At 49.0% G+C, this 27,530-nt stretch overlaps 1 protein-coding gene across 1 annotated transcript in view; it reads right to left on the reverse strand.

The window, feature by feature from the left end:
• Window positions 1-27,530, reverse strand: part of LOC138247037 (extracellular calcium-sensing receptor-like) — a 225,918-nt gene that overhangs the window by 19,961 nt on the left and 178,427 nt on the right. Inside the window, exon 4 of the mRNA XM_069201786.1 lies at window positions 21,955-22,078. Coding sequence (XP_069057887.1) covers window positions 21,955-22,078 — 124 coding nt within the window. The remainder of the gene's footprint in view (window positions 1-21,954; window positions 22,079-27,530) is intronic.

The following is a 27,530-nucleotide window of genomic DNA, read 5'->3' on the forward strand; positions in this document are numbered from 1 at the left end:
GTAGTGGATATTTATTTTTAACTGTAATCTTATTTATCGCTCTAAAGTCAATATAAGGCCTCACATCGCCATTTGCTTTAGGTACGAAAAACAGTGGAGAAGCCGCTGGAGATCGTGATGGCCGAATTAGCTTGTTGTCTAAACATTGATCAAGGTATTCTCGTAGGACTCGATTTTCTTTCTCTGATAGTGCATAGATCCTACAATTTGGTATGTTGGCTCCAGGTACAAGGTCGATCTGACAATCGTACGGCCTGTGGGGTGGTAATGAGCTCGCCTTCTTTTCACTGAAAACATTAGTATATTCTGAATACTGTAATGGCAAATCAATTTCCTTCTAAACTGCAGTAGCAATGGAGTGTTGAAGATTTCCTTCTTTGTTTAGTCTTGATTGAAAACATTTCTTAGCACAAGAAGAAGAAGAAATACGCAAAACCTTGTTGCGCCAGTCTATGCATGGATTATGTAACATTAACCAGGGCAGACCTAAGATAAAACCATATTGAGGTGCTTGTATTATATCAAAACAAATTATTTCACAGTGGTTCTGATTCTCATCATCTTTGCAAATCATTTGTATTTGTGAGGTTTGTTTAGTAATGGGGCCTCCTGCCAACTCACTACCATTGACTGCATACACAACTTCTGGAATCTTTTTCTTGACATTGGGTAAATGCAAGTGTAGTGCAGTTTGTTGGTCCACAAAACTTTCTGTTGCCCCTGAATCAATTAAAACTTGTACATTATGGGGTGATTCTAACCCTGGCGGTCGGTGATAAAGCGGCGGCCAACCCGCCAACAGGCCGGCGGTCCAAAAAATGGAATTCTGACCCTGGCGGGAACCGCCAACACAGCCCGCCCCATTATCACTCCGACCGCCACGGCGGGACCGTCAAACAGCGCGGCGGTCACCGCCAACAGACAGGCGGCAGACAATGTACCGCCCACACTATTATGACCGGCCAATCCGCCACCATTTCCGGGGCGGGAGCACCGCCGATAAAAACACGGCGGAAACAGACTACGAACGGGATAACGCGCACCTCTACGCACTCCACGAGGAAGGAAAACAGCATGGAACCCGAATTAAACATCCTACCTGCTCTCGTCTACCTGCTCATCCACCACGAGTACGAACGCCGGCGCAGACGACAATGGTGAGTACTGCACCTATGACACAGGGGAGGGGGGAGGACGAAAGGTTACTTGCACACACATACGCGATACACCCACCCCCTCAAACCATGTACACACCAATGCAGAGCAACAAGTCACAGTGACACCACCCAAACCCCCGTAAAAAAAGCAAGGACATATTTAAATTGTGACTCGAAATTTATGGGAAATAAAAACCACTGATAAGTCACGGTCAAATAGCAATAACAATTTAAAAAAACCAATTCAATATCCAGTGCATACGATAAACCGAGGCAATAAGTCCTGCACATCTAACGATATTCAAAGTGTCCGTGGGCCAAAGTGTATCAACACAAGGGCAAAGCCCACACAGGAGACCTGAGTCCTTTGGAGAGAACACTGCAGGGGCATCTGATGAAAAACCTCAGGGGGAAGGGAAGGGGGGGGGGCACCACAGCCACATGAGTCCACGACGCCAGATCCACGAAGGGGCCACCATGCCCACTGTGCCATCCTGGGGAGTGCAAAGCCACAGTCTCTCAAGTCTCTGCAGTGGGTGGGTTGCCCACTGTGCCATCCTGGGGAGTGCAAAGCCACAGTCTCTCAAGTCTCTACAGTGGGTGGCTTGCCCACTGTGCCATCCTGGGGAGTGCAAAGCCACAGTCTCTCAAGTCTCTACAGTGGGTGGGCTGCCCACTCGGCCATCCTGGGGAGTGCAAAGCCACAGTCCATCAGGTGGATAACAGTCTCCACCGGTCAAGGAGGAGGCATGGTGGGCACAGTGAACCGTGAACAGTAGTTCGAGACGGATCCGGCACTGTCATTGTGCCAGTGGTGCTTGAGACGGCGGGGCCCAGCGGAGCGGTGCTTGACAGGAAGGGCCCAGCGGAGCGCTGCTTGAGACGGCGGGGCCCAGCGGAGCGGTGCTTGACAGGAAGGGCCCAGCGGAGCGATGTTTGACAGGAAGGGCCCAGCGGAGCGGTGCTTGAGACGGCGGGGCCCAGCAGAGCGGTGCTTGACAGGAAGGGCCCAGCGGAGCGCTGCTTGAGACGGCGGGGCCCAGCGGAGCGGTGCTTGAGACGGCGGGGCCCAGCGGAGTGGTGCTTGACAGGAAGGGCCCAGCGGAGCGGTGTTTGACAGGAAGGGCCCAGCGGAGCGGTGCTTGAGACGGCGGGGCCCAGCGGAGCGGTGCTTGACAGGAAGGGCCCAGCGGAGCGGTGTTTGACAGGAAGGGCCCAGCGGAGCGGTGCTTGAGACGGCGGGGCCCAGCGGAGCGGTGCTTGACAGGAAGGGCCCAGCGGAGCGGTGTTTGACAGGAAGGGCCCAGCAGAGCGGTGCTTGAGACGGCGGGGCCCAGCAGAGCGGTGCTTGACAGGAAGGGCCCAGCGGAGCGCTGCTTGAGACGGCGGGGCCCAGCGGAGCGGTGCTTGAGACGGCGGGGCCCAGCGGAGCGGTGCTTGACAGGAAGGGCCCAGCAGAGCGGTGTTTGACAGGAAGGGCCCAGCGGAGCGGTGCTTGAGACGGCGGGGCCCAGCGGAGCGGTGCTTGAGACGGCGGGGCCCAGCGGAGCGGTGCTTGAGACGGCGGGGCCCAGCGGAGCGGTGCTTGACAGGAAGGGCCCAGCGGAGCGGTGCTTGAGACGGCGGGGCCCAGCGGAGCGGTGCTTGACAGGAAGGGCCCAGTGGAGCACTGCTTGAGACGGCGGGGCCCAGCGGAGCGGTGCTTGAGACGGCGGGGCCCAGCGGAGCGGTGCTTGACAGGAAGGGCCCAGCGGAGCGGTGCTTGACAGGAAGGGCCCAGCGGAGCGCTGCTTGACAGGAAGGGCCCAGCGGAGCGCTGCTTGAGACGGCGGGGCCCAGCGGAGCGGTGCTTGACAGGAAGGGCCCAGCGGAGCGGTGCTTGAGACGGCGGGGCCCAGCGGAGCGCTGCTTGAGACGGCGGGGCCCAGCGGAGCGCTGCTTGAGACGGCGGGGCCCAGCGGAGCGGTGCTCCTCTGCACGGCGGGGCCCTGTTCAGCGGTGCTCTTCTGCACGGCGGGGCCCTCTTCAGCGGTGCTCTTCTGCACGGCGGGGCCCTCTTCAGCAGTACTCTTATGCATGGCGGGGCCCTCTTCAGCGGTGCTCTTCTGCACGGCGGGGCCCTGTTCAGCGGTGCTCTTCTGCATGGCGGGGCCCTGTTCAGCGGTACTCTTCTGCACGGCGGGGCCCTGTTCAGCGGTGCTCTTCTGCACGGCGGGGCCCTGTTCAGCGGTGCTCTTCTGCACGGCGGGGCCCTGTTCAGCGGTGCTCTTCTGCACGGCGGGGCCCTCTTCAGCGGTACTCGTCCAGTAGGTCAAGGGAGCCAGACCTGGCCTGGACTCCCTGCTCAGTCGCCCTCCGACCGTGCTGTTGCTGGACCCTTCGGTGACAGAGTCCTGGGCCCTTTGGTGTTCTTCCTAACACCCGGGATGGGGCTTGTGGGCCCCTCCTGCTCCGCGCTCCTGCTGGCTGACTTTTCCGCCCTGCTGCCCTTTCACTCCTTAGATGGGGCTCTTGGGCCCTTGCCTCCCCTAGATGTTGTGGCTGGTGAAGTGGGCGAACTTGGCTCCTTGGGGGCAGCCGTGTCAGTCCTCTCACGGCGGCCCTTTAGCTTCCTGGTCCTCTTGCCTGGTGGTGGGCTGCCTGTCCCCTTGCTGCTGATTGAAGTGTCACTGCTGGCAAAGGGTGGGCTCCAGAACCCATGCACCACAGTGACACTCGAAACTGGGCTGGTGGTGGCTGAGGTGCTCTTGGGATTCTTTGCAGATGGAGGGGGTGGGTCAGTGGAGGGAAAGAGGTCAAGAATAGCAAGGAAAACTTTCTTAGGACCAAGGTAATAGGTAGGAGAAGTGGTGATGGGAGTGGAGGGAGAGGATGTGGTTGTAGGAGAGTCAGGTGTGCTGTCTTTGGGTGCAGGTGCTTGTGCTGGAGGCTGTCGTGAGGTGGATGGCTGTTGGGTGGGTGTCTGCCTGCGTTTGTGTGTCTTGGAAGAGGGGGTGACAGACACAGTGGGAGAGGACACAGGGGACGTGTAAATGGTAGTGGGGGTGGTGACTGCACGTGTGCGGACTGGACTGGAGGGTGTGCTGGTGATGGAAGCACTGGCTGATGGTGGTGTGCATGCAGGTGGGAGTGTAGACGTCACAGGGAGGGAGGAGGGAGACGAGGAGGAGGGGGACACAGAGGTGGTAGTGACTGTTGGCATGTCTCCATCTGGATGTTGCTTGGGTGAGTGTTTGTGGGATCTGTGGTGCTTGTGTCTGGATGAGCTGACCTTGGGTGTTGAGGTGTGTGCAGGCTGGTCTGATGGTGTGGATGGGATAGGCTGAGGAACAGGAGACAGAGACAGGCTGGAGGCAGTCAGAAGAGGGAGGCTGGAAACAGGGACAATGGCTGCCGTCATTGCTGAGGCCAGAGCATTGAACGATCGTTGATGGGCAGCCTGACCCGAATGAATGCCCTCCAGGTAGGCATTGCTCCGATGCACCTCCCTTTCTACCCCCTGGATGGCATTCAAAAGGGTAGTCTGCCCAACAATGAGTGTCCTCAGGAGGTCAATGACCTCCTCACTGAGGGCAGCAGGGGTAACAGGGGCAGGGCCTGAGGTGCCTGGGACGAAGGAGACGCCCGCCTTCTTGGGCGAGCGGGCACGGAGCGTAGGCTGAGGGGCTGCTGGGAGGGCGGGGCTGGTGCGCTGGGTGGCGGCTGTACCTGTAGAGGCGGGGGGCCCGGATGTTGCCGCCACCGCTAGGGAGCTCCCATCCGAGGACGTGTCGCTGTCGCTGGTGTCACCACCGGTCCCCGTTGTGGTGCTCCCCTCACCCTCCGGATCACTGGTGCCCTCTGTGCCTGTTCCTGGTCCCACCGGGGCCTTGTGACTTGCAGCTCCCTCGTGCTCCGATGCCAATTCTCCTCCGCCTGATGATGCTAATGCACACATGCACAAGAAGATGAAGAAGAAGGGTGGGGGGAGAAAAACGAAGACCAGGTTGAGTGCATGCAATGTCAACACCGTTGGCGGAGAGGACAGACACAGGAGACTCATGCACTAAGCCGCGCATTCGGGGTACACTACTCAGTACTTCTGACTAGGACAACAGGTCTAGAGACGACAAAGGCGCACATGTGTGATGCTGGACCATCGATAGCTGCACTTGTCACCCTACAGAGGTGGGGGCCGGGAGCACAGGGCCATGCCTAAAGGTGAGGACTACACTACAGAAAGCACCCTGGCCTAATGTCATCCACAACCCTCCTCCCCCACCCAGACGCCTCCACTGCGCAGAGAGATAGCAGAATGTGCTGATACTCACCCCCTTGTGTCTGCTGTGATGTGTCCTCAAGCGCCCATCCAAATCAGGGTAGGCCACCGCCAGGATCCGGGACATCAGGGGGGTCAGGGTACGACTGGCACCCCTCCTAGGTTGGGAGGCCATCCCCAGCAGTGACTCAGCAGTCTTCCTGGTCCCGCGGCGGATGTCCTCCCACCTCTTGCGGCAGTGGGTGCCCCGTCTGACGTGGACCCCCAGGGCCCGGACTTCCTTGGCGATGGCACGCCAAATGTCCACTTTCTGATGGGCGCTGACCTATTTGACATGTACAGGGTGGGAAGGAAAAATCATCAATTTTCTGCATGTTAGATGCGATTGGCCCCCCCTCCCCAACCTTGCCATATGGCACATGCTCTCATCTGTCGTGCGTTGCACTCCTCATTCGCCCCCCACCCCACCAACTTACATCCCCCCCACTCCACACAGGCATAGCCCATTCAATGTGCACCCAGTGTACTTACCTGTTGGTCTGGAGGACCGTAGAGTAACGCATACTGGGGGAGGACCCCATCCACAAGTTTCTCCAACTCCTCAGACGTGAAGGCAGGGGCCCTTTCCCCAGTCGCACCAGCCATTGTCACTTCCAGACCGAGGTCACAGCAGCACTTGCAGTATAGGTCCTCTCCTGTGGATGATCAGGTCTCGAGTGATTAAGCAGATAGAAAATGGCGGACACGCCCGCGACGGTGCGTACCGCGGCGGTGCGTACCGCGACCGCCGGCGCACCTCGTCATTGGCTCCTGAAACCCATTGGCCTCAATGTTAGCCAATGCGGCTTCGTATAGCGGTCTTCGACTGCCTACCGCCACGGTGTGCCACGCCAGCGCATTGACCTCACATCCCATTGTCCCACTTCACAGGTCAGGCAGCCGCCATTTCAAGGGCCCACATGGCATAATTTGTACTGCGTCACACAGGCCTAGGCCTTGCATTGCCACACATACACGCATTTCAATACATAGATAATCGTGTGCTATGCATGCAGTGGTGAACGTACCTGTGATTTGCTTGACTGTCTGCGCCATGTTGTCCTTCCTAGGCACCGTCCGCTGGGACTTGCGAGGAGAAGGATGAATCCTCGCGTGTACCGACCGCTGGTGGACCTGTCGACAATGGAAGAATGCCATATAATACTACGATACCGACTTAACCGAGCCACTATACATGAACTGTGTGCCCAGCTGGAGCCAGCCCTGATGTCCCCCATCCGCCAACCCACAGGAATTCCCCCTCTAGTGCAGGTTCTGTCAGTCCTCCATTTTTTGGCAAGTGGCTCATTCCAGACAACAATGGCCATGTCATCTGGAATGTCTCAGCCTATGTTTTCAAAAATCTTGTCTAGAGTGTTATCTGCCCTGACGAAACACATGCGGCGCTACATTGTATTCCCTGAGGAGGTTGATTTGGCCACTGTGAAGGGTGATTTTTATGCCCTTGGACATATCCCCAACATAATTGGTGCCATTGATGGGACCCATGTGGCTTTAGTACCCCCAAAAGACGATGAGCAGGTGTACAGAAACAGGAAAAGTTACCATTCGATGAACGTCCAGGTGGTCTGTTTGGCTGACCAGTACATCTCCCATGTGAATTCCATGTTCCCTGGGTCAGTGCATGACGCGTATGTGATGCGAAATAGCAGCATCCCTTATGTGATGGAACAGCTACAGAGACAACGTGTGTGGCTAATTGGTGACTCTGGTTACCCCAACCTGCCTTGGCTATTGACCCCAGTGAGGAATCCCTGGACCAGGGCAGAGGAACGGTACAATGAGGCCCATGGGCGAGCTAGAAGGATCATTGAAAGAACCTTTGGCCTCCTGAAGGCCAGGTTTAGGTGCCTGCATATGACAGGGGGATCCCTGATGTACTCACCAAAGAAGGTGTGCCAGATCATCGTGGCCTGCTGTATGCTTCACAATCTGGCATTGCGACGTCAGGTGCCTTTCCTGCAGGAGGATGGTCCAGATGGTGGTGTTGAAGCAGCTGTGGAGCCTGCGGAGAGTGAAGAGGAGGAAGACGAAGAGGACGACCCAGACAACAGGGACAGAGTTATCCAACAGTATTTTCAGTAGCACACAGGTAGGAATCAGCCACACCATTTAACATTTACTGAAAGCCCCCTGCATCTTTACTTTGTGTATTTCCCCCCAGTTCTTTTAAACTGATGTTTGATTTTCCCTTCCCTTTTCAGTGCTGTATGACCCACTGCGTGACTTCTGCTTGGTTAGCCCATGGACTAATGCTTATTGACATCGGTATGTTGTCATCACATAAATTACAGAACATTATTGATAAGTAATGTGTTATACATTTGTCAATAATACAGGCTGACTCCAGAATGATTTCAGTGCAATGAGTGATTTATTTTTAGTGCTAGATATTGGTACATGATATTAAAACGGTGATGGGTGAGGGTGGAGTTATGTCCATGGCAGAGTCCAGTTCTCGGTCGCACAGGTGCATTGTCCATATGCCTGTGGAAGGATGGAGCAGGGGCAGTTCAAGGTTGGACAGGGTGACAATGTGGGACAGTGGGATGACATCAGGGGGGATATTAGGTTGCCGGGGGTCTTGGCATCCTACTCTGTCTTCCTTTGAGATCTCAGGTTCCTCTTGCGGGGTGGTTGTTCTTCAGCAGGAGGTGGGGTTCTGGTGGCCCGTCGTTCTGTGGGGGCCTCCTGACCACTAGTGCCGGCGGAGGTGGTAGGCTGTTCCTGGCTAGTGACAGGGGCCCTTTGCGGTGCCACATGGTCCCGCAATGTGGTTTCTATCCGGTTGAGGGCCTGGACTATGGTCCCCATAGCGGTAGCGATGTTCCTGAGTTCATTGCTGAACCCCATGTACCGTTCCTCCTGCTGTACCTGGATCTCGGTGAACCTGGCCAGTACCGTCGCCATCGTCTCCTGGGATTGATGATATGCTCCCATGATGGTGGTGAGGGCCTCTTGGAGAGTGGGTTCCCTGGGCCTGTCCTCCCCCCCCTATTGCACAGCAGCCCTCCCAGTTGCCCTGTTTCCCCGGGCCTCTGTTCCCTGGACGGTGTGCCCACTACCACTGCCCCCAGGTCCCTGTTGTTGTTGGGGTGTTGGGTCATCCTGGGTGCCCTGTAGTGGCGGACACACCGCTGATTGACGCGTCCGCGAGACAGAGGCATGGGCCCGCTGGGTGGGAGCTGTGCTGTTATTCCCAGAGGGGTTTGGGTCTGCTGTGGCCTGTGTCTGTGTGTGGGGAACCGACTGTCCAGAGGTCCCCGATGGTCCGGGCTGGTCGTCAGGTTCCAGGTCGACAGAGCTGCTGTCCTCGCTGGGGGCCTGTTCTGGGGGTGGGATGGACAAATCTGGACCCTCCGTGGCGGTGTGTTGGCGTTTGGGCCCTGCAGGGGTAAAGGAGTATGGTTATTGTTTCTGTGTGTGCCATGGCGTGCATTTTGAGTGCCCTTGTCCCCCAGTGCTGGCATTCCCTTATGGGAGGTGTTGTGAGGGTTTGGGAGGGGGGTGTATGGGTATGTGCAATGGTCATGCTTTGGTGGTGGCTGTCTATGGTTTGTGTTGGCACTCAGGGGTTGGTGTTGTTTAGGGTGGGTTGTGCTGGTGAGACATTGGCAGGGAGGTTGTGTGCTGGGGGGTTGAGATTGGGGGTGAGGGGGGGGTTGGCATGCTGGTGGTTGGGGGGGGGGTGAAGTAGTTGAGATTCGACTTACCAGAGTCCATTACTCTGTGTACTCCAGCGAGGCCATCAGGATGCAGGATGTTTACCACCTCTTGCTCCCATGCTGTGAATTGGGGTGGAGTGGGTGGGGGTCCGCCGCCAGTCTTCTGCACAGCGATGTTGTGCCTGGAGATCATCGAGCGCACCTTCCCCCGTAGGTCGTTCCATCGCTTTCTGATATCTTCCCGATTTCTGGGATGCTGTCCCACAGCGTTGACCCTGTCTACGATCCTTTGCCATAGCTCAGCCTTCCTTGCTATGGTGGTGTGCTGCACCTGTGTGCCGAAGAGCTGGGGCTCAACCCTCATGATTTCCTCCACCATGACCCGGAGTTCTTGGTCCGAAAACCTTGGGTGTCTTTGGGGTGCCATGGGGTGGTGTGGATGAGGTGTGGGGTGGTGTTTGTGGTGATGTGCGTGGTGATATGTGGTGATGTGTGCGTGGATGTGGTGTGGGTGATGAAGTTGGGTTCCTGTGTGTGTTGGGGTTTTCTATTGCTGTGCTCGCTCTCTCTATCTCTATCTCTCTCGCTCTCGCCTTCGCTCCGATTTCCAACTAGTGGGGGTTTGTGGGTGATGTGGGTGTGTGTTTTATATTGTAATGGGTGTGTGGGAGTGATGTGTGTATGTGTATCAGGTGTGTGTATTTCGAATTGTCCAATGTGGCTGTGTTTTGGAGCTGTGTGTGTATTTTGAGCGCGGCGGTGTGTACCGCCAATGAAATACCACGGTTGAAAGACCGCCGCATGGATTCGTGGGTCAGAATGGCATGGGCGTGTTTGTGTTGGCGTGACGGTGGAGGTTTGGTCATCTCCAGTTTTCCGCGGCCCGCTGATGAGGCGGCCTTCCTTGGATGTCGGATTTTTGGCGGATTCACAGTTGGTGGTCAGAATGACCGTGGCGGTTTTCCGCGGCCGCGGCGGTAGAATGGCGGACTTCTGACCGGCGGTAAGGGCCTTTTACCACCGAGGTCAGAATGACCCCCAATGTCTTTTCCCCGCACAGTCATTTGTACTCAAATCCGGAAATGTTTGACATAACGATTTGTGCAAGAGCACACTAAAGGGATTGTCAATGTGCCCAAGAGGTCCCCTTCCTTTTTTCTTGGGCATTTTAGTTTTCCTGTGAATCTTCCAAAGCAACCGCTAACTTTTTCTTGGTCACAGATGTTGGATCAATTTTACCTTCGGGTTTCTTTTGACATTCTTTTACGAAATGACCCTTTTCCCCACAATGCAGACACTGACCATTTTTTCGTCGCATGTCTTTCTCCTCTTTGGTCAGTGGTGGGCGAACAGTTCCAATATCCATCAGTTCTATCATAGAATCTGAAGACAATTGAAAGTGTCTGGATCTTTCCATTCACCAGTTTGTTTTTTCCCATTTTTTCCTTACTCCTTTTCTTTCAGAAAGTCTGTGATCTATCCATAGAGTTAGATTAATTAAATCAGTGCAAGTTTCTGGTTGCGGTTCAACTTGGGCCAATACATCTTTTAGTTTGTTTTTTAGCCCTTGATAAAATACTGCTGACCTTTTTTCCTCAGGCCAAGCGGTTTCCACAACTAACCGGTTGAAGTGTGACAAATACGTTATCAGGTCTTTATTTCCTTGATGTAATTCTAGTAGCTCTTTGTCTGCAGAAATAGTGATTGCGCGTCTGTCAAAAACCTTTACGAGTTCTTCTACAAAAAAACGCCAGTTATATAAAAGAGGAATGTCTAATCGAACTAATGGCACTGCCCAAGTAGCTGCATCACCATTCAGATATGATATCAGGAATACAATTCTAGATTGTGCGTCCGGAAAGGCACTAGGCCGCCACGTAAAATGTAGTTCCACCTGTGTCAGAAAAATTTGAACCTTATTGGAGTCCCCAGAAAACCTCTCTGGTGCAGCTAAAGGAATCTGTGTCAGCACATTCACAGCTATGTTAGTAGATGCGGAAGGCATAGGACGAGACTCAGATTCAGAACCCTCCACCTTACTCTGTAACTGAGTTACTTTATTCACTAAATCAGCTGTTACATTTTTTGAGTCTGTCAAATCCCTTTGCATCTGAGTGACTACTTGCATAAGGGTATCTAGAGTGGCCATTTTGTGCAGCTCACGTACAGACCAAGAGGAAAGTATAAACTTGTGGGCTCACTAGTCTGTCACAGTGTCCTTTCCTTGCGATCTGCACGTTGCTGAACAAAAGGCCCACCTTCTGGCGTCACCAACTCAGAAAGCTATTATAGCACAGAGTTATGATGAAGTCAGTCGGGGGAAGGGAATTAGGGTAGGGAACAGCAGGGAGCGAGATCTGAAACGAAAAGGTTAGAACAAATATGCATTTACTCATTCATAGAAATGGAACTCATCAATAGACTCTTGATCAAATGCGTCTCAGAGATATCAGATGGAGACCCCTTTTGAAATGAGGGCAAAGCCCCTTCTTTGAAACATGGAACAAGAGTAAACTACGACCTTAGGATCAAGAGATGGCAGGAGCTCTGGACTATGATTATACTCAGAATATCAATCCTGTAACATCTATGCATTCACAACGTAAACCTTTGATCATGACTTAGAAAATCTCAAAGAATTAAATATGCTTTTCACATCTTAAGCTTTTCAAAGAACAAAAAAAACTATGGTTTGCTTATCTCCAGAAATACTTTCACATTCACAACTATAAAGGCTGAAAAGTTTTTACTCACTGAACTTGAAGCGCTTTACATAATAATACCAGGAAGCGCTTTTACGTGTCTTGCCTTAAAGTGCTACGCTCATTATGCTAAGGGGGCGCTTTTACTCAAGTGGCCTGAATCACTTTGAGTGTTGTGCCAAGAACCTTTTACTCCTGTGAATTGAAGCGCTTTGATTGTCATGCCAAGAACGCTTTAAAACTGTGGACTGAAGCGCTTGAATTGCCGTGCCAAGAGCGCTTTACATCTGTGAACTGAAGCGCTTGAATTGTCGTGCCAAGAGTGCTTTAGATCTGTGAACTGAAGCGCTTGAATTGCCGTGCCAAGATCGCTTTACATCTGTGAACTGAAGCGCTTGAATTGTTGTGCCAAGAGCGCTTTACATCTGTGAACTGAAGCGCTTGAATTGCCGTACCAAGAGCGCTTTGCATCTGTGAACTGAAGCTCTTGAATTGCCGTGCCAAGAGCGCTTTACATCTGTGAACGAAAGCGCTTGAATTGCTGTGCAAAGAGCGCTTTACACCTGTGCTCTGAAATGCCTTTGATCGTTGCGCCAAGGCCGCTGTACTCTGGAAACTGAAAACGCTTTGCTCGTTGTGCTAAGGGGCGCTTTACCTTTGGAAGTAACAACTTCCTCCAAACTTGGATTCATCAAGGTCTTACCACTACCAGTACGACCTACTCATTTTAAAAGCACCATGGAAACAAGGATACTTCGGTTGGATGCCACTCTGCCATTCACCAACTCTGCTCTTCTTCAGAGAAACCCCCACGATGTAGCTGCATCGAAGTCTTCAAAATAGTGAGCAACGTGCTTGGGTGTGGCTGGGCTTTATTGGCCTGCCACACCCCAAGATGGCTGCTGCCTCTAAAAACATGGGAATTGTAGTCCCTTCATGGAATAGCACTGATAAGTGCATCTTGTCCACCAATGTCCTGAACCTGAAGCTCTATGAGCTTTGCCACAGGGCAGACAACGCTGATGACCACCTTTGGAACAATAGGGGATGAGAAGTGGTGCACATAAAGCGCTGCAGAGCGGAGTTTCGGGCGAGACCTGGACCGCGCATGGCCTTATTCCTGACATTCTCAGCACAATAAATGCACACTGATGCCAGTGTGCAATTTATTGTAACATGTACCCAGAGGGTATCTTTGAGATGCCCCTCGAATACCAATCCGACTTCTAGTGTAGGCAAACCAGTTCCTGCCAGCCTGCCACAAACCAGACAAGTTGCTGGCCACATGGGGCGAGTGCCTTTGTCACTCTGTGGCCATGAACAAAGCCTGTACTGGGTGGAGGTGCTTCACACATCCCCCTGCAGGAACTGTAACACCTGGCAGTGAGCCTCAAATGCTCACCCCTTTTGTCACAGCACCCCAGGGCATCCCAGCTAGTGGAGATGCCCGCCCCTCCGGCCAGTGCCCCCACTTTTGGCGTCAAGGCTGGAGGAGATAATGAGAAAAACAAGGAGGAGTAACCCACCAGTCAGGACAGTCCCTAAGGTGTTCTGAGCTGAGGTGACCCCTGCCATTAGAAATCCTCCATCTTGAGTTTGGAGGATTACCCCCATTAGGTATAGGGATATGCCCCCCTTCCTTCAGGGAGGAGGCAAAAGGAGGGTGTAGCAACCCTCAAGGACAGAAGCCATTGGCTACTGCCCCCCAGACCTAAACACCCCCCTAAATCTTGTATTTAGGGGCAGCCCTGAACCCAGGAAACCAGATTCCTGCAACCTGAAGGAAGAAGAAGGACGGCTGACCTGAAAGCCCCTCAGAGACGACAACTGACTGCTGTAACAACAAGAATGAACCTAGTGCAGGCTTTGTTCCTCACCACAGATTGACAAAGGCACTCATCCCATGTGGCTAGAAACTCGTCCGGTTGTGGCAGGCTGGCAGGAATTGGTCAGCCTAACACTGGTGTTTGGACTGGTATACACAGAGCATCTCTAAGATGCCCTCTGTGTGCATATTCCAATAAATACCAAACTGGCATCAGTGTGCATTTATTGTGCTGAGAAGATTGATATCAAACTCCCCAGATTTCAGTGTAGCCATTATGGAACTGTAGAGTTTGTAATTGACAAACTCCCAGACCATATACTCTTTATGGCTACCCTGCACTTACAATGTCTAAGGTTTGGCTTAGACACTGTAGGGGCATAGTGCTCATGCAACTATGCCCTCACCTGTGGTATAGTGCACCCTGCCTTAGGGCTGTAAGGCCTGCTAGAGGGGTGACTTACCTATGCCACAGGCATTGGGTTGAGGGCATGGCATTCTGAGGGGAGTGCCATGTCGACTTAGTCATTTTCTCCCCCACCAGCACACACAAGCTGTGAGGCAGTGTGCATGTGCTGAGTGAGGGGTCCCCAGGGTGGTAATTCTGCAGCCCTTAGAGACCTTCCCTGGCTACAGGGCCCTTGGTACCAGGGGTACCATTTACAAGGGACTTAACTGGGTGCCAGGGTTGTGCCAATTGTGGGAACAAAGGTACAGTTTAGGGAAAGAACACTGGTGCTGGGACCTGGTTAGCAGGATCCCAGCACACTTTCAATCATAACTGGCTTTAACAAAAGACAAAAAGTTAGGGGGTAACCATGCCAAGGAAGGCATTTCCTTACATCCGCTAATCGCGGGGTGACCTTCAAGTCCTGATGAACCCCAGTAGTCAATGAGAGAGAGGCACCTGAGTATGACTCTGACTCTGATAGTTGCTCAGAGCGTAGAGAAGCAAAGGAGTTTGTGCTGTAAAGTGAATATTCAGATACTCTGCGGGTCTGCTCTTGATCCTTGGCTGGTTTCACCTTAATGGGTCTGTGTTAACGCCATCTAGACTTGGGTAATAGCCAGCCTCCATCACTGGAGCCCTCAGGTGGGTCATGCACAAGACCCTTTGGGTGGAGCCAGCTCCGTACATTTTCCGGTGAGCGGAATCTGTGAGTCATTTCACCATCAACCACCCTTCGTTTCACTGGCATATGGCAGAAGGACATATTTAAATTCCAACTCACTGAGACATTGCTTGACCTTGGAGTAAGAACCCCAGCGATGCTGCACCTCCATTGTAAAGTCAGGATGCGCCATGATCGTAGCATTTTCATATTGCCAAGGGCCGTTAATACAAAACCATTGCAGTAGCAGATTTAGGTCCCGATAATTGAGGAGGCAAGCTATGGGGTGGTGGGCCACCTGAGAGTGGGGGGGTGGGGCCTGCCTGGCATCCAATGCGCTCGCACAGTAGAGAAGAATTACAGCACCCTATCTTTAAGGACTGCTTTGCAAGCCATTACTCAAGGAATAATTCCACGCTAGGCCCCTCTGAGCATTTGGGGAAGCACAGAAAACAGATTTTGCACCTATACTGTCCTTCAACGTCCTTTGCTCTGCAATGGCGGTTGGCTACCTCCTCTGCCACATTTTTCAGCCTCTCCTGTAAGTCTTACACTGTCGACCGTACCGTGGCTAGTGTGTACTTTACATCATTCACTCTGTCAATTAATTTGCATTGATCATCTCGTAGTAAATTCACATTTAGTCAGACAGTATCAATTCGGGCTTCCAGAGAGGTTTTAGTGTCCAAGATGACCTGTAGCACCTTGTCAAACTGAGTAGAGTGATTTTGAACAGTCGCTTTGAGCTGTTGTAGACTATCTAGGGTCCTGTCAGCAGGTGTGAAGGCTGTTGTCACCTTCGCAACACCAGTGGGCAAGGACTTGGTAGTTTTAGGCTTCCCTGTCATTGTAAGCCAGGTCTGATAATCCTGGAAGTATCTGATGGGTGACAAGTGAAGCTAAAGCCTGACGATCACGTCAAAGTTCCCAGGTCTGCTGGTTGCAGCAGGTGGCCTACCCACTGCAGGGCAAACTGGGTGTGCTCCGTTCAAGGAGACCAGGGTCAAACCAGGTCATTTTGTCTTCCTCTTGTGGGATGACACCCATGGTTGCAGGCAGAGGATGGAGGGCTTGTAGCTGGAGGCTGGAGGCTGAGGGCCCAGTGATAGGGCCAATCCAAGCGCCCTAGGACCGTGCCGTGCAAAACAGGGATGGCACAACAGGCAAGAATGGAGGCTTCCTGATCTCACAAGGCTTCTGAGTAGTGTGTACCCTCATGTGCTTATGGAGAAAGCAGGTAATATGCCAATGAGTGGATGGTGTCACTCCAAACAGTCACAGGTGAAGATGTGGAACTGTTAGTAGCAGCAAACTGCCATTGGAGTTAAAGTTCTGTTGCAGGGTGATCACCTGTGCACGGGTAAGGCAAGGGCAGGCAATGTAGAATGTCCCATCCTCAACATGCATCGGTTTGAAAGGGCACAAGGTAACAGGCAGCGCTCACCGATCTCTAAACATAGCAGGGCAGCAGTAAAATAGCTGGTGTCTCGGCCTCCCACTCAGCAAGGACAGCCACACAGATACCCAGGAAGCACACCCTGCCATCACCAGAGTCCTGGATCAAAGTTGTATGTCCAGGCACAAAGTCAGAGTTGCACTGCGTTAGTGGTGTCCAGGTGAAGAAGTTTAAGGAAGGCCTATGCCGTTCATGGGGTCAATTTCATGTTTCATAAAGGCTTATAAGCAGCGCACTGTAAATGCTCTTGTCCAGCAGTCAGCAGAAGGCAATTTTGAGTGCCAGGCAGGAGCGGAGTGACAGGAAGGGCATTTTAATGTATTATGGCAGCACACTTATGATGGATGGACCACAGGCTAAAGTTTCTGTTGGCAAAGCCTGCTTAGGCTCTGCCACCGCAAGTGTTTCCTTCTAAATTTGTGACAACAGTGTCACAGTAGCTGGGAGCCACCATACTGTGCAACCCAATACCAATGAGAATATCTGTTCTGAATGAAGAAGGGGGGGATAGGTGGAAGATGACCTTCCAAACTCCTTTTGTGCACTTTTACCACTGAGCCATGCCCTTTGGTCTCACAGGTCTTCTCAGACATTCTGAACTAGCATGTAGTTGTCCCCTTGACGACATTCTGATTTTCTCTTCCTCCTTGTCTGAGCATCAGTACCATGGTATTCTGTTCTTTGCTGTTTTTAAGAGAATCAGCTACTTACAAGCCAGAAATATGTGAGTTTGAGACTAGAGAAGTTGAGCATTTGGGATACCTTCTGTCAGAGCAAGGTCAGTCAATGGATCCACTTAGGATCTTGGCTGTCATGGATTGACCAGTCCCACTTCCATCAAGGAAACTAAGAGATTCATAGATCTAGCTAATTTTTTCAAATTACTTATGAAGGCATTTGCCTCCTTGGTCTGCCATATTTCTGCCATTCTAAACAGAAAAAAATCTTTCCAAGGGGTTCTGTTGGCTCACTGAAGCAAATGAAGCCTTTCTAGAACCTAAAAGGCTGTTTAACCAAGTGCCCATTTCCAAGCCTCTGACACTTTCCAAAATTTAATGTAGAGACGGGTGCCTCTAAGTCTGCTGTTGGGTTTGTTTTAACTTTATCTAGAAGTAGGAGTGCTGGAGTCTCAAGGTCTTCTGTTATAACATCTCATGTAGATAAAGCATCTGCAACAAGATTTTGTGAACCTAGAATGAAGGGGAAGCAAAAGGGAGACACAAATATGCCTAACCGGCCTCTCTGTTATTCCTGCACTGTATATTCTGGAGGAACTATATAGTTCCTCTGGTCAGGGAAAATTTTGAAGGGTTCCATTGAGCCCATCAAAAGATGTAGCCATTTACGGCAAGCAGATTTTAGGCCAAAAGGTTTTGTTCCAGAGCTGAATACTTGTGCTTACAGGAATTCAGTACATACCCAGCAAGTGAGTCCGTTTGTCTCCCTCTACTCCTTATCTTAAACATGGCCACCTCAACTCTTCCTGAGTGGCATTGATGTCTTGCTTATCCCAGAATTGTCCAATAAATTGGGACCTTATTACGAATACTCTGGTGGGGTTGATGTTACTTATCACACCTGATCTGACACAGCCTGGTAGGGGCGTAATAATTATTTCCTGCTACAAGGTAGCCTAAGAAGCGTAGCGTAAGATTCACATTTTGTGGCCTACTACACTAAAATCTTCATGCCCAAGTAATTAACTGGCATTTTCCTATGTTATTTTCAGGCAGGATTGACCTTCTGAAATTAATTTAGTGGACACAGTATTTGTCCCATGTCTGGATGTGATAAAGGTTGCATAAATTATAATTCTGAGCCCTGCGTAAACAGGGGTTTGACCAGGGGTTGCAATTTTATGACCCATTCATAAAAGGAGTCCTCATCTTAGTAGTTAAATGCAAAAACTGAAAACACCTCCTATGTGATTTCATGAAGTTGGAAAGTCAGCAGGTAGTTATGTCATAGGTGATTAGTCTAGGCATGCACAATTCAATGCCATCTACCCCAATAAATAAGGTGAAAATAAAAATACAGTTAGAACTGAACCAGAACTTACCGTTTTTGTTGGCAATTTCGCTTTCAGAGCATTGAACACAGTCAAAGCAGCAGGGAGGTTTCCTGTCTGAGCATCAGTAGCATGTTATTCTGTTCTTTGCTGTTTTCAAGAGAATCAGCTATTTACAAGCCAGAAATGTGTAAGTTCGAGAAAAGAGAAATTGAGCATTTGGGATACCTTCTGTCAGAGCAAGGTCTGTCAATGGATCCACTCAGGATCTTGGCTATCATGGATTGGCCAGTCCCACTTCCATCAAGAAAACTAAGAGATTCCTAGATCTAGCTAATTTTTAGAAACTATTTATGAAGGCATTTGCCTCCTTGGCCTGCCATATTTCTACCACTCTGAACAGAAAAACATCTTTCCAAGGGGTTCTGTTGGCTCACTGAAGCAAATGAAGCCTTTCTAAAACCTAAAAGGCTGTTTAACCAAGTGCCCATTTCCAAGCCTCTGACACTTTCCAAAATTTAATGTAGAGACGGGTGCCTCTAAGTCTGCTGTTGGGTTTGTTTTAACTTTATCTAGAAGTAGGAGTGCTGGAGTCTCAAGGTCTTCTGTTATAACATCTCATGTAGATAAAGCATCTGCAACAAGATTTTGTGAACCTAGAATGAAGGGGAAGCAAAAGGGAGACAAAAATATGCCTAACCGACCTGTCTGTTATTCCTGCACTGTATATTCTGGAGGAACTATATAGTTCCTCTGGTCAGGGAAAACTTTGAAGGGTTCCATTGAGCCCATCAAAAGATGTAGCCATTTACGGCAAGCAGATTTTAGGCCAAAAGGTTTTGTTCCAGAGCTGAATACTTGTGCTTTCAGGGATTCAGGACAAACCCAGCAAGTGAGTCAGTTTGTCTCCCTCTACTCCTTATCTTAAGCATGGCCACCTCAACTCTTCCTGAGTGGCATTGATGTCTTGCTTATCCCAGAATTGTCCAATAAATTGGGACCTTATTACGAATACTCTGGTGGGGTTGATGTTACTTATGACACCTGATCTGACACAGCCTGGTAGGGGCGTAATAATTATTACCTGCTACAAGGTAGCCTAAGAAGCGGAGCATAAGATTCACATTTTGTGGCCTACTACACTAAAATCTTCATGCCCAAGTAATTAACTGGCATTTTCCTATGTTATTTTCAGGAAGGATTGACCTTCTGAAATTAATTTAGTGGACACAGTATTTGTCCCATGTCTGGATGTGATAAAGGTTGCATAAATTATAATTCTGAGCCCTGCGTAAACAGGGGTTTGACCAGGGGTTGCGATTTTCTTAGTAGTTAAATGCAAAAACTGAAAACACCTCCTAGGTGATTTCATGAAGTTGGAAAGTCAGCAGGTAGTTATGTCATAGGTGGTTAGTCTAGGCATGCACAATTCAATGCCACCTACCCCAATAAATAAGGTGAAAATAAAAATACAGTTAGAACTGAACCAGAACTTACCGTTTTTGTTGTCAATTTCGCTTTCAGAGCATTGAACACAGTCAAAGCAGCAGGGAGGTTTCCTGTCTGAGCATCAGTAGCACGTTATTCTGTTCTTTGCTGTTTTCAAGAGAATCAGCTATTTACAAGCCAGAAATGTGTAAGTTCGAGAAAAAAGAAATTGAGCATTTGGGATACCTTCTGTCAGAGCAAGGTCTGTCAATGGATCCACTCAGGATCTTGGCTATCATGGATTGGCCAGTCCCACTTCCATCAAGAAAATTGAGAGATTCCTAGACCTGGCTAATTTTAGAAACTATTTATGAAGGCATTTGCCTCCTTGGCCTGCCATATTTCTGCCACTCTGAACAGAAAAACATCTTTCCAATGGGTTCTGTTGACTCACTGAAGCAAATGAAGCCTTTCTAGAACCTAAAAGGCTGTTTAACCAAGTGCCCATTTCCAAGCCTCTGACACTTTCAAAAATTTAATGTAGAGATGGGTGCCTCTAAGTCTGCTGTTGGGTTTGTTTTAACTTTATCTAGAAGTAGGAGTGCTGGAGTCTCAAGGTCTTCTGTTATAACATCTCATGTAGATAAAGCATCTGCAACAAGATTTTGTGAACCTAGAATGAAGGGGAAGCAAAAGGGAGACAAAAATATACCTAACCGGCCTCTCTGTTATTCCTGCACTGTATATTCTGGAGGAACTATATAGTTCCTGTGGTCAGGGAAAACTTTGAAGGGTTCCATTGAGCCCATCAAAAGATGTAGCCATTTACGGCAAGCAGATTATAGGCCAAAAAGTTTTGTTCCAGAACTGAATACTTGTGCTTACAGGAATTCAGGACAAACCCAGCAAGTGAGTCAGTTTGTCTCCCTCTACTCCTTATCCTAAACATGGCCACCTCAACTCTTCCTGAGTGGCATTGATGTCTTGCTTATTCCAGAATTGTCCAATAAATTGGGACCTTATTACGAATACTCTGGTGGGGTTGATGTTACTTATCACACCTGATCTGACACAGCCTGGTATGGGCGTAATACTTATTACCTGCTACAGGGTAGCCTATGAAGCGGAGCATAAGATTCACATTTTGTGGCCTGCTACACTAAAATCTTCATGCCCAGGTAATTAACTGGCATTTTCCTATGTTATTTTCAGGAAGGATTGACCTTCTGAAATTAATTTAGTGGACACAGTATTTGTCCCATGTCTGGATGTGATAAAGGTTGCATAAATTATAATTCTGAGCCCTGCGTAAACAGGGGTTTGACCAGGGGTTGCGATTTTCTGACCCATTCATAAAGGGAGTCCTCATCTTAGTAGTTAAATGCAAAAACTGAAAACACCTCCTAGGTGATATCATGAAGTTGGAAAGTCAGCAGGTAGTTGTGTCATAGGTGGTTAGTCTAAGCATGCACAATTCAATGCCATCTACCCCAATAAATAAGGTGAAAATAAAAATACAGTTGGAACTGAACCAGAACTTACCGTTTTTGTTGGCAATTTCGCTTTCAGAGCATTGAACACAGTCAAAGCAGCAGGGAGGTTTCCTGTCTGAGCATCAGTAGCATGTTATTCTGTTCTTTGCTGTTTTCAAGAGAACCAGCTATTTACAAGCCAGAAATGTGTAAGTTCGATAAAAGAGAAATTGAGCATTTGGGATACCTTCTGTCAGAGCAAGGTCTGTCAGTGGATCCACTCAGGATCTTGGCTATAATGGATTGGCCAGTCCCACTTCCATCAAGAAAACTAAGAGATTCCTAGACCTAGCTAATTTTTAGAAACTATTTATGAAGGCATTTGCCTCCTTGGCCTGCCATATTTCTGCCACTCTGAACAGGAAAAAATCTTTCCAAGGGTTCTGTTGGCCCACTGAATCAAATGAAGCCTTTCTGGAACCTAAAAGGCTGTTTACCCAAGTGCCCATTTTCAAGCATCTGACACTATCCAAAATTTAATGTAGAGACGGGTGCCTCTAAGTCTGCTGTTGGGTTTGTTTTAACTTTATCTAGAAGTAGGAGTGCTGGAGTCTGAAGGTCTTCTGTTATAACATCACATGTAGATAAAGCATCTGCAACACAATTGTGTCAACCTGGAATGAAGGGGAAGCAAAAGGGTAGCAAAAGGGAGACAAAAAATTTGCCTAAATGGCGGTGACAATTCAATGGCACCTACCCCAATTAAAAAAAGTTAAAATAAAAATACAGTTAGAACTGAACCAGAACGTACCGGTTTTGTTGGCAATTTCGCCTTCAGAGCATTGAACACAGTCAAAACAGCAGGTTGGTTTCCCTGGTATGGATATCTTCTTGTATCCAAGAGGGCAGCTTTTACTACAAACTGACTGAGGCACCTAGGTGGAAGAACAATGTTTAAAGAGAGAGCAGGAAGTTATGGCTTTACGTTCTGTAATTTTAGAACTGTTTTATACATGCTGAAAGAGAAATACACTTACCTAGCTTAATATTTGACATGATTTAGGAACACTCTGAGGAGATTATGCGTCCTAAAGACAGGTGATTGCCAGTTTTATGAAGCTCAGTATTATGAGTTCTACATAGGTGCCCACAGATTTTTCTGAGAAATTATTGGTTAAAACATTGTGAGGTTTGGGTGTTAAACTACTACCCACAGGCTTTAAGGAATTGTGAGACCTGTCAGCCTTAGGGTGGTCCTACCCAACATTTTGCCTTCACCCTCCTGTTGTTGCTGAATTTGTTTTTGTCGACCTTAGGACTCAGCACACTTTATCACTGCTAACCAGTGTTAAAGTGCTTTTGTTCTCTCCTTTAAACATGGTACTTAGCTTTGACCCAGTTCTCACATTTAATTTACCCGCAAGTCCCTAGTAAAATGGTATTACATGTACTCAGGGCCTGCAAATTAAATGCTGTTTGTGGACATGCAGCACTGGTTGTGCCACCCATGTAGGTAGCCGTTAAAACAGGTCTCGGGTCTGCTATTGCAGCCTGTGTGTGCAGTTTTAAACTGCCATAAAGGCTTGCCTAAACGTCCCTTTTTAATACATAAAGTCATCCCCTAGGGTAAGCCATAAACAGCCATTGGGCTGGGTGCAGTAAATATAAATAGTTGGACATGTACTCTTAACCTTTACATGTCATGTTTTAAATGGGTTTTTCACTAGTGAAAGGCATACTTCTCCCACAGGATAATATTAGGTTACATTAAATAAGTGTTAGCTTTTGATTGGGAGCAGGTACAAAAGTCATGTTTTTGTGTAAGAAAAATAGTAATTTAATATAATATTAAAGTCAGGTGTTAATTGACAGTTCTGAAAATACCACTTTTAGAAAGTTGGCATTTTCTTGTCCTATCCATTTGGTGCCTGCAGCCTGTTCCTGTGTCACGTGACTAGGTGTAGCTGGCAGTTGGCCTTTATATGTTCCTCCCAGTCAGCATCATAATAAAATGTATGGGTGTTGGCAGGATGGGACATCTGTGGCAGGATGATGGAGCAGAGCTATCACCTACCTCACAAAATGTGCACCAGGTATAAATAATGGGCCCTTGTACACAACTCTTCAGATCACATCTAGAACAGTGGACTCTCCCAAAAAGGACTGCTTTGCTGCCGGAGGCCTGCTTTTCTGCTGCTGTGAGCTGCCCTGCTGGACCCAGCCTGTTTGTGTGGACCCATGACTCTAGGGAATCTCCTAGTGTCAGTTGGCTGCCCCCTAGTTCAAGCCACAGGGTCATAACAGGTTTCGTTGATGCAACTTGATGAAGAGCAACGCGCCTTGTTATCAACACTAAACCAGCGCAAAACACATGCATTGCAAGTTCTCACAAGCACCCGCTGATGGTTTCTTTAACGAAGACGCAGGGACTCGCAATGCATGCTCTCATTGAGTGCTTCATCGACTCTGCCAATGCGTGAATCATCTCAATGCTGGACCTTGCCTCGCAGCTCCCTGTCAACGCCTCCTTGTCGCTGGCCTGTGCAGTTCGACGCAAAGACTCTACATCTTGATGCCCAGACCATATAGTACTTTGCAAGCAGACTGAACTCATTCCTGTACCCAGTCCATGCTCCATTGCTGTTGGCCTGAACTTGTGACTTGCACCTGGTCCGCTTCTTAGCACTCGATTTCTTCAAAACCTTTAAAATTGCATATCTACAGTTTTACTAGCAAGTGAGTCTGACTGTCCTATGGAGGGTTTGGGTGGGTCCCCCCGGGAAAGTTTTGAAAAAAGGGTGGGTAAATAGTTAATTTTCAAGAAAATTTGAGAAAGCTAGATCGTTAATAAACCAATTGTGAAATTGTAATTATGAGATCAATAAATAGATTTCAGAAATGCAACGAAAAGGGGTGGAGCTTTGTTGAAAACATTGGCATGAAGTAGTAAGTCTCGTTGAATGGCACACTGATGACCCTAAGCTTTCATTGTGGTTTTCTCCACGTTTGTAAGTTAAATACCCTGCCCTTGCAGCCCTACTTTTTGTGGCCTTGCACCACTGTTACAACATGTATAAATTAGGTGGAGCCTGAAGTGCTGTTCACTGGTGTCACACAAGCGTTGTTTTCAACAGAGACTGCAACGGAAGGCGACCAAATGGAGGATAATTGCCCGGACCACGGGCATGGTTTTCTGGGGTAGTAAGACCCCCTCACCACTGTGCCCCACTCCCTTGGGTGTTCGGGTGTGGAGCAGGCAAAGGGGTGTACAAGTGGAAATTCTGACAAATACACACAAGGTGCCTCGTCGCCAGTGAAGCAAATAGGACCTCATATGTTTTCCTCGCCATGTATTCGGCTATACCAATTGCTCAGTGTAGGGAATAAAGCAACAACATCTAATTCTCACTACTCTGTGCTTCCCTCAAAACACATGGGAAGGTCCAGATGCTTCTGTGGCCCTTTAGAGGTGTATGTACTAAGATTCCTCTACATGTTTCCTGTTTTAATTCAGTCCTAATCAAGGGTTTAAAGTGCTGCAGGTCCCAAATCGACATCAAAGCAGGCAGCTTAAGCCCTCACCACTGCAATTAATATTTAAATGTGCATCATATTTAGGATGTGCAATACGTCTCAAAAGCACAGGGTCAGTCACACAACTGGCAATGAGTTAACGAAGCTGGTTTCTACTGATTGATAACACTGTTAGTGACAGGATGGACTCTTGAGGAACTGCTTGCAGCAGGGATGGGTTTGAATCTCAAGGGTTGAGATCTCGTCGATAAGAGACTGAAGGGGTGGACAATAGAGCCAAACAATGTGAAGAGAAGGGACATAGGTGGAGATATGTGTGGCAGAAGCACGTACTTGCTGCTAAAACTACAGTACCGGGGCATCCTTAATGCAAGTTATTTGTCTCAATGAGGGGTATAATCTGCATGCGTGCTCGGCCGTGGAGCCAATACACAATACAAGGTGATAGAAGCTTGACAACATGGCAATTTGATATATGGATTTCATACTAGGTGCCAAGAAAAAAGCTGCATGTCATCCAAACGACAGGCTGAGTTATCCTGTGTTCAATATTAAAGCATCATGAAGGCGTCCACTCTGAAATTCTTTTCAAGTCAAAGATAAACCTAAATCAATTTGTAGCACATCAATATGACAAAGCATAAGACGTCTGTGATTATATACCCGCCTTGAGAACCTCCTCCATCGGACACTTAAGGGTAAGAGAATAGTCTTGCAACATGTGCTAGGAAGTTTGGGTGTGCCCTCTGTCCTGCGACTTTTGCACCGACCCTAATTCTGCAGGTGACAGCTGTACACCTGAGCCCCACCACCCGGCTTTCTCCCCACACTCAGACCACTGTTTGCTCAAAGACAAAGAAAGTCCAGGCTCAGGCAATAAATGATGGCTGGGAAGGCCTGAATAAATAACCTTTAACCACTGGGGAATCAGCTAGCAGCATTCCATTCCATCATTTTTAGCTCGTCTGAGTCATTATAGCAGGGGCCTAACTAAATGCAAAATCAGTCTTGGCAGCAGAGAACTAATAATATGCAAATCAGCCTTCGTATCAAAAGTTTTGGTGCTGGGAGCCATAATCGGGGAAAAGAAACAAATATTTGCCTTACTGGGCCCTCATTCTTCGGTGAAATAAAAGGGCTTAGAACAGCAGAGCATACACCTGTCACTTAGTGAGACCAATTCCTACAGCATTACTTGCTGATTTTTAGGAAAAATCGTATTGTATTTCACATGGATCGACAGTTTATAAACCTTTTCCTATATGTGGTTCAGACCACCATATTGCTGTTTCTGCACAATAACAAATAACAAATGGTATTGTTACCAAATGTATAGGCAATGAATTTACCGACCTCAGGGTGATGGAAGGCTTGCCAGGGTGCGTGGTACACACCACATGTAAGCAGCGAGTGCCTAACTCACCCAGAGATTTTGCCAGCAGTAGGCAATGATATCTCTCTGTTTTCCGAAATTAATTTGAAACTTACGATTTTCCTCTCTTTTCTTGCACCCAGAGCATCGTAGCCCGCGGCGCACACTCCATGCCACTTGCAATGGCGATGAAGATGCAAATTGAGTCCCATTCGCTTTTTTGCCTCTCAACTGAGAGGCGAACAGGGTTTGCCTTTCAAGGGTTGAGACCACCTGAGGGTGGTATACAGCGATGATGCTCCCTTATATATTCTACCCCATTATATGTCTATAAATCTTAATCTGGTTGTTATGACGTAACTTCCCATTTCAGGGACATGTGTGAGCAAAATCAGCACCACAGAGGATTGTAGTACTTCTGTGAGATTCTCAAGTACAGGGAGAGTTTTACTTGCCAACACTTATGGGCCTGGCTGCAAGAACGACCTTGATTTATAGACCATCCGGTGTACCCCACTGCACCCAGACAGACAGATATCTCCATTTCTAGTTCCCAAACTCGCACATCACATCTTTAATTCATTTTGGAAATATATCGCCTCTTTAACTCATCGTCTGAACCACTCACCTGCTAACTCATCAATGTATGCCATCCCGTTAACTCATTATCAAAGGTCACCTCCTCTTCACTTAGTGTCCTATTACCTCCCAACTTCTTGCCACATCTTTAACAATGCAGGGCACCAGAAATGAACTTTTCACAGCAGCTCATCTCCTGTTTCACTGCTAGAGATACACTCATCGCTTAAACAAAACTTGGTACTTCCAGGTGCTTAAATGCAGGTAATATCACACAATTCAATGGTTCCTATTAAGCTCTGCCTCTGAAGGGTGAAAGGCACAGTCGACCCTGCAAGGATGTGACACATAACCTGTAAGTCACACAAACATCGCTGCAGCCAGTGCACAGTTGTCTGAGTTATCACGCCAAGTCATGACATGGCACCCACTAAATTTGGTAAAAAGGGAAGTGTACATTGTCTGGCAGTAGAAGGGGTTTTAGGAGATAACTCCATTCTCCCAGTGACCCTTTACACATTTTAACCCCTTCACTGTGGTTCTATCCCATTCATTCAGTATTTACCTGACAAAAGCAGTCACTGGTAAGAAGCACATGCAAGCTATCAGTTATGGGGCTGCGGGGCCCGGTGACATCAGACAAGGATCTACAAGGGAAATGACAGTGTGAACGGACGCAGCTGCTTGTTTACTGCAGGGCTCATGGAAGGGCCTCCTTTGATAGCATCGGGGGTACAATGCGAGAGGAAGAGGGGGGGCAACTTAATGGCACACCTTGTTTAACTGCATCAGAGGGGGTACTGTGTGGGAGTTAGGGGTGCACCTTTTTACTTGTACCGGAGGGGCTGCACATTGTTTCTACTATGGCAACGGGCACTTTGAGAGGTAAGGGGTGCTACGTG

Source organism: Pleurodeles waltl, chromosome 7 (assembly GCF_031143425.1).
Source record: "Pleurodeles waltl isolate 20211129_DDA chromosome 7, aPleWal1.hap1.20221129, whole genome shotgun sequence".
Classification (NCBI taxonomy): domain Eukaryota; kingdom Metazoa; phylum Chordata; class Amphibia; order Caudata; family Salamandridae; genus Pleurodeles; species Pleurodeles waltl.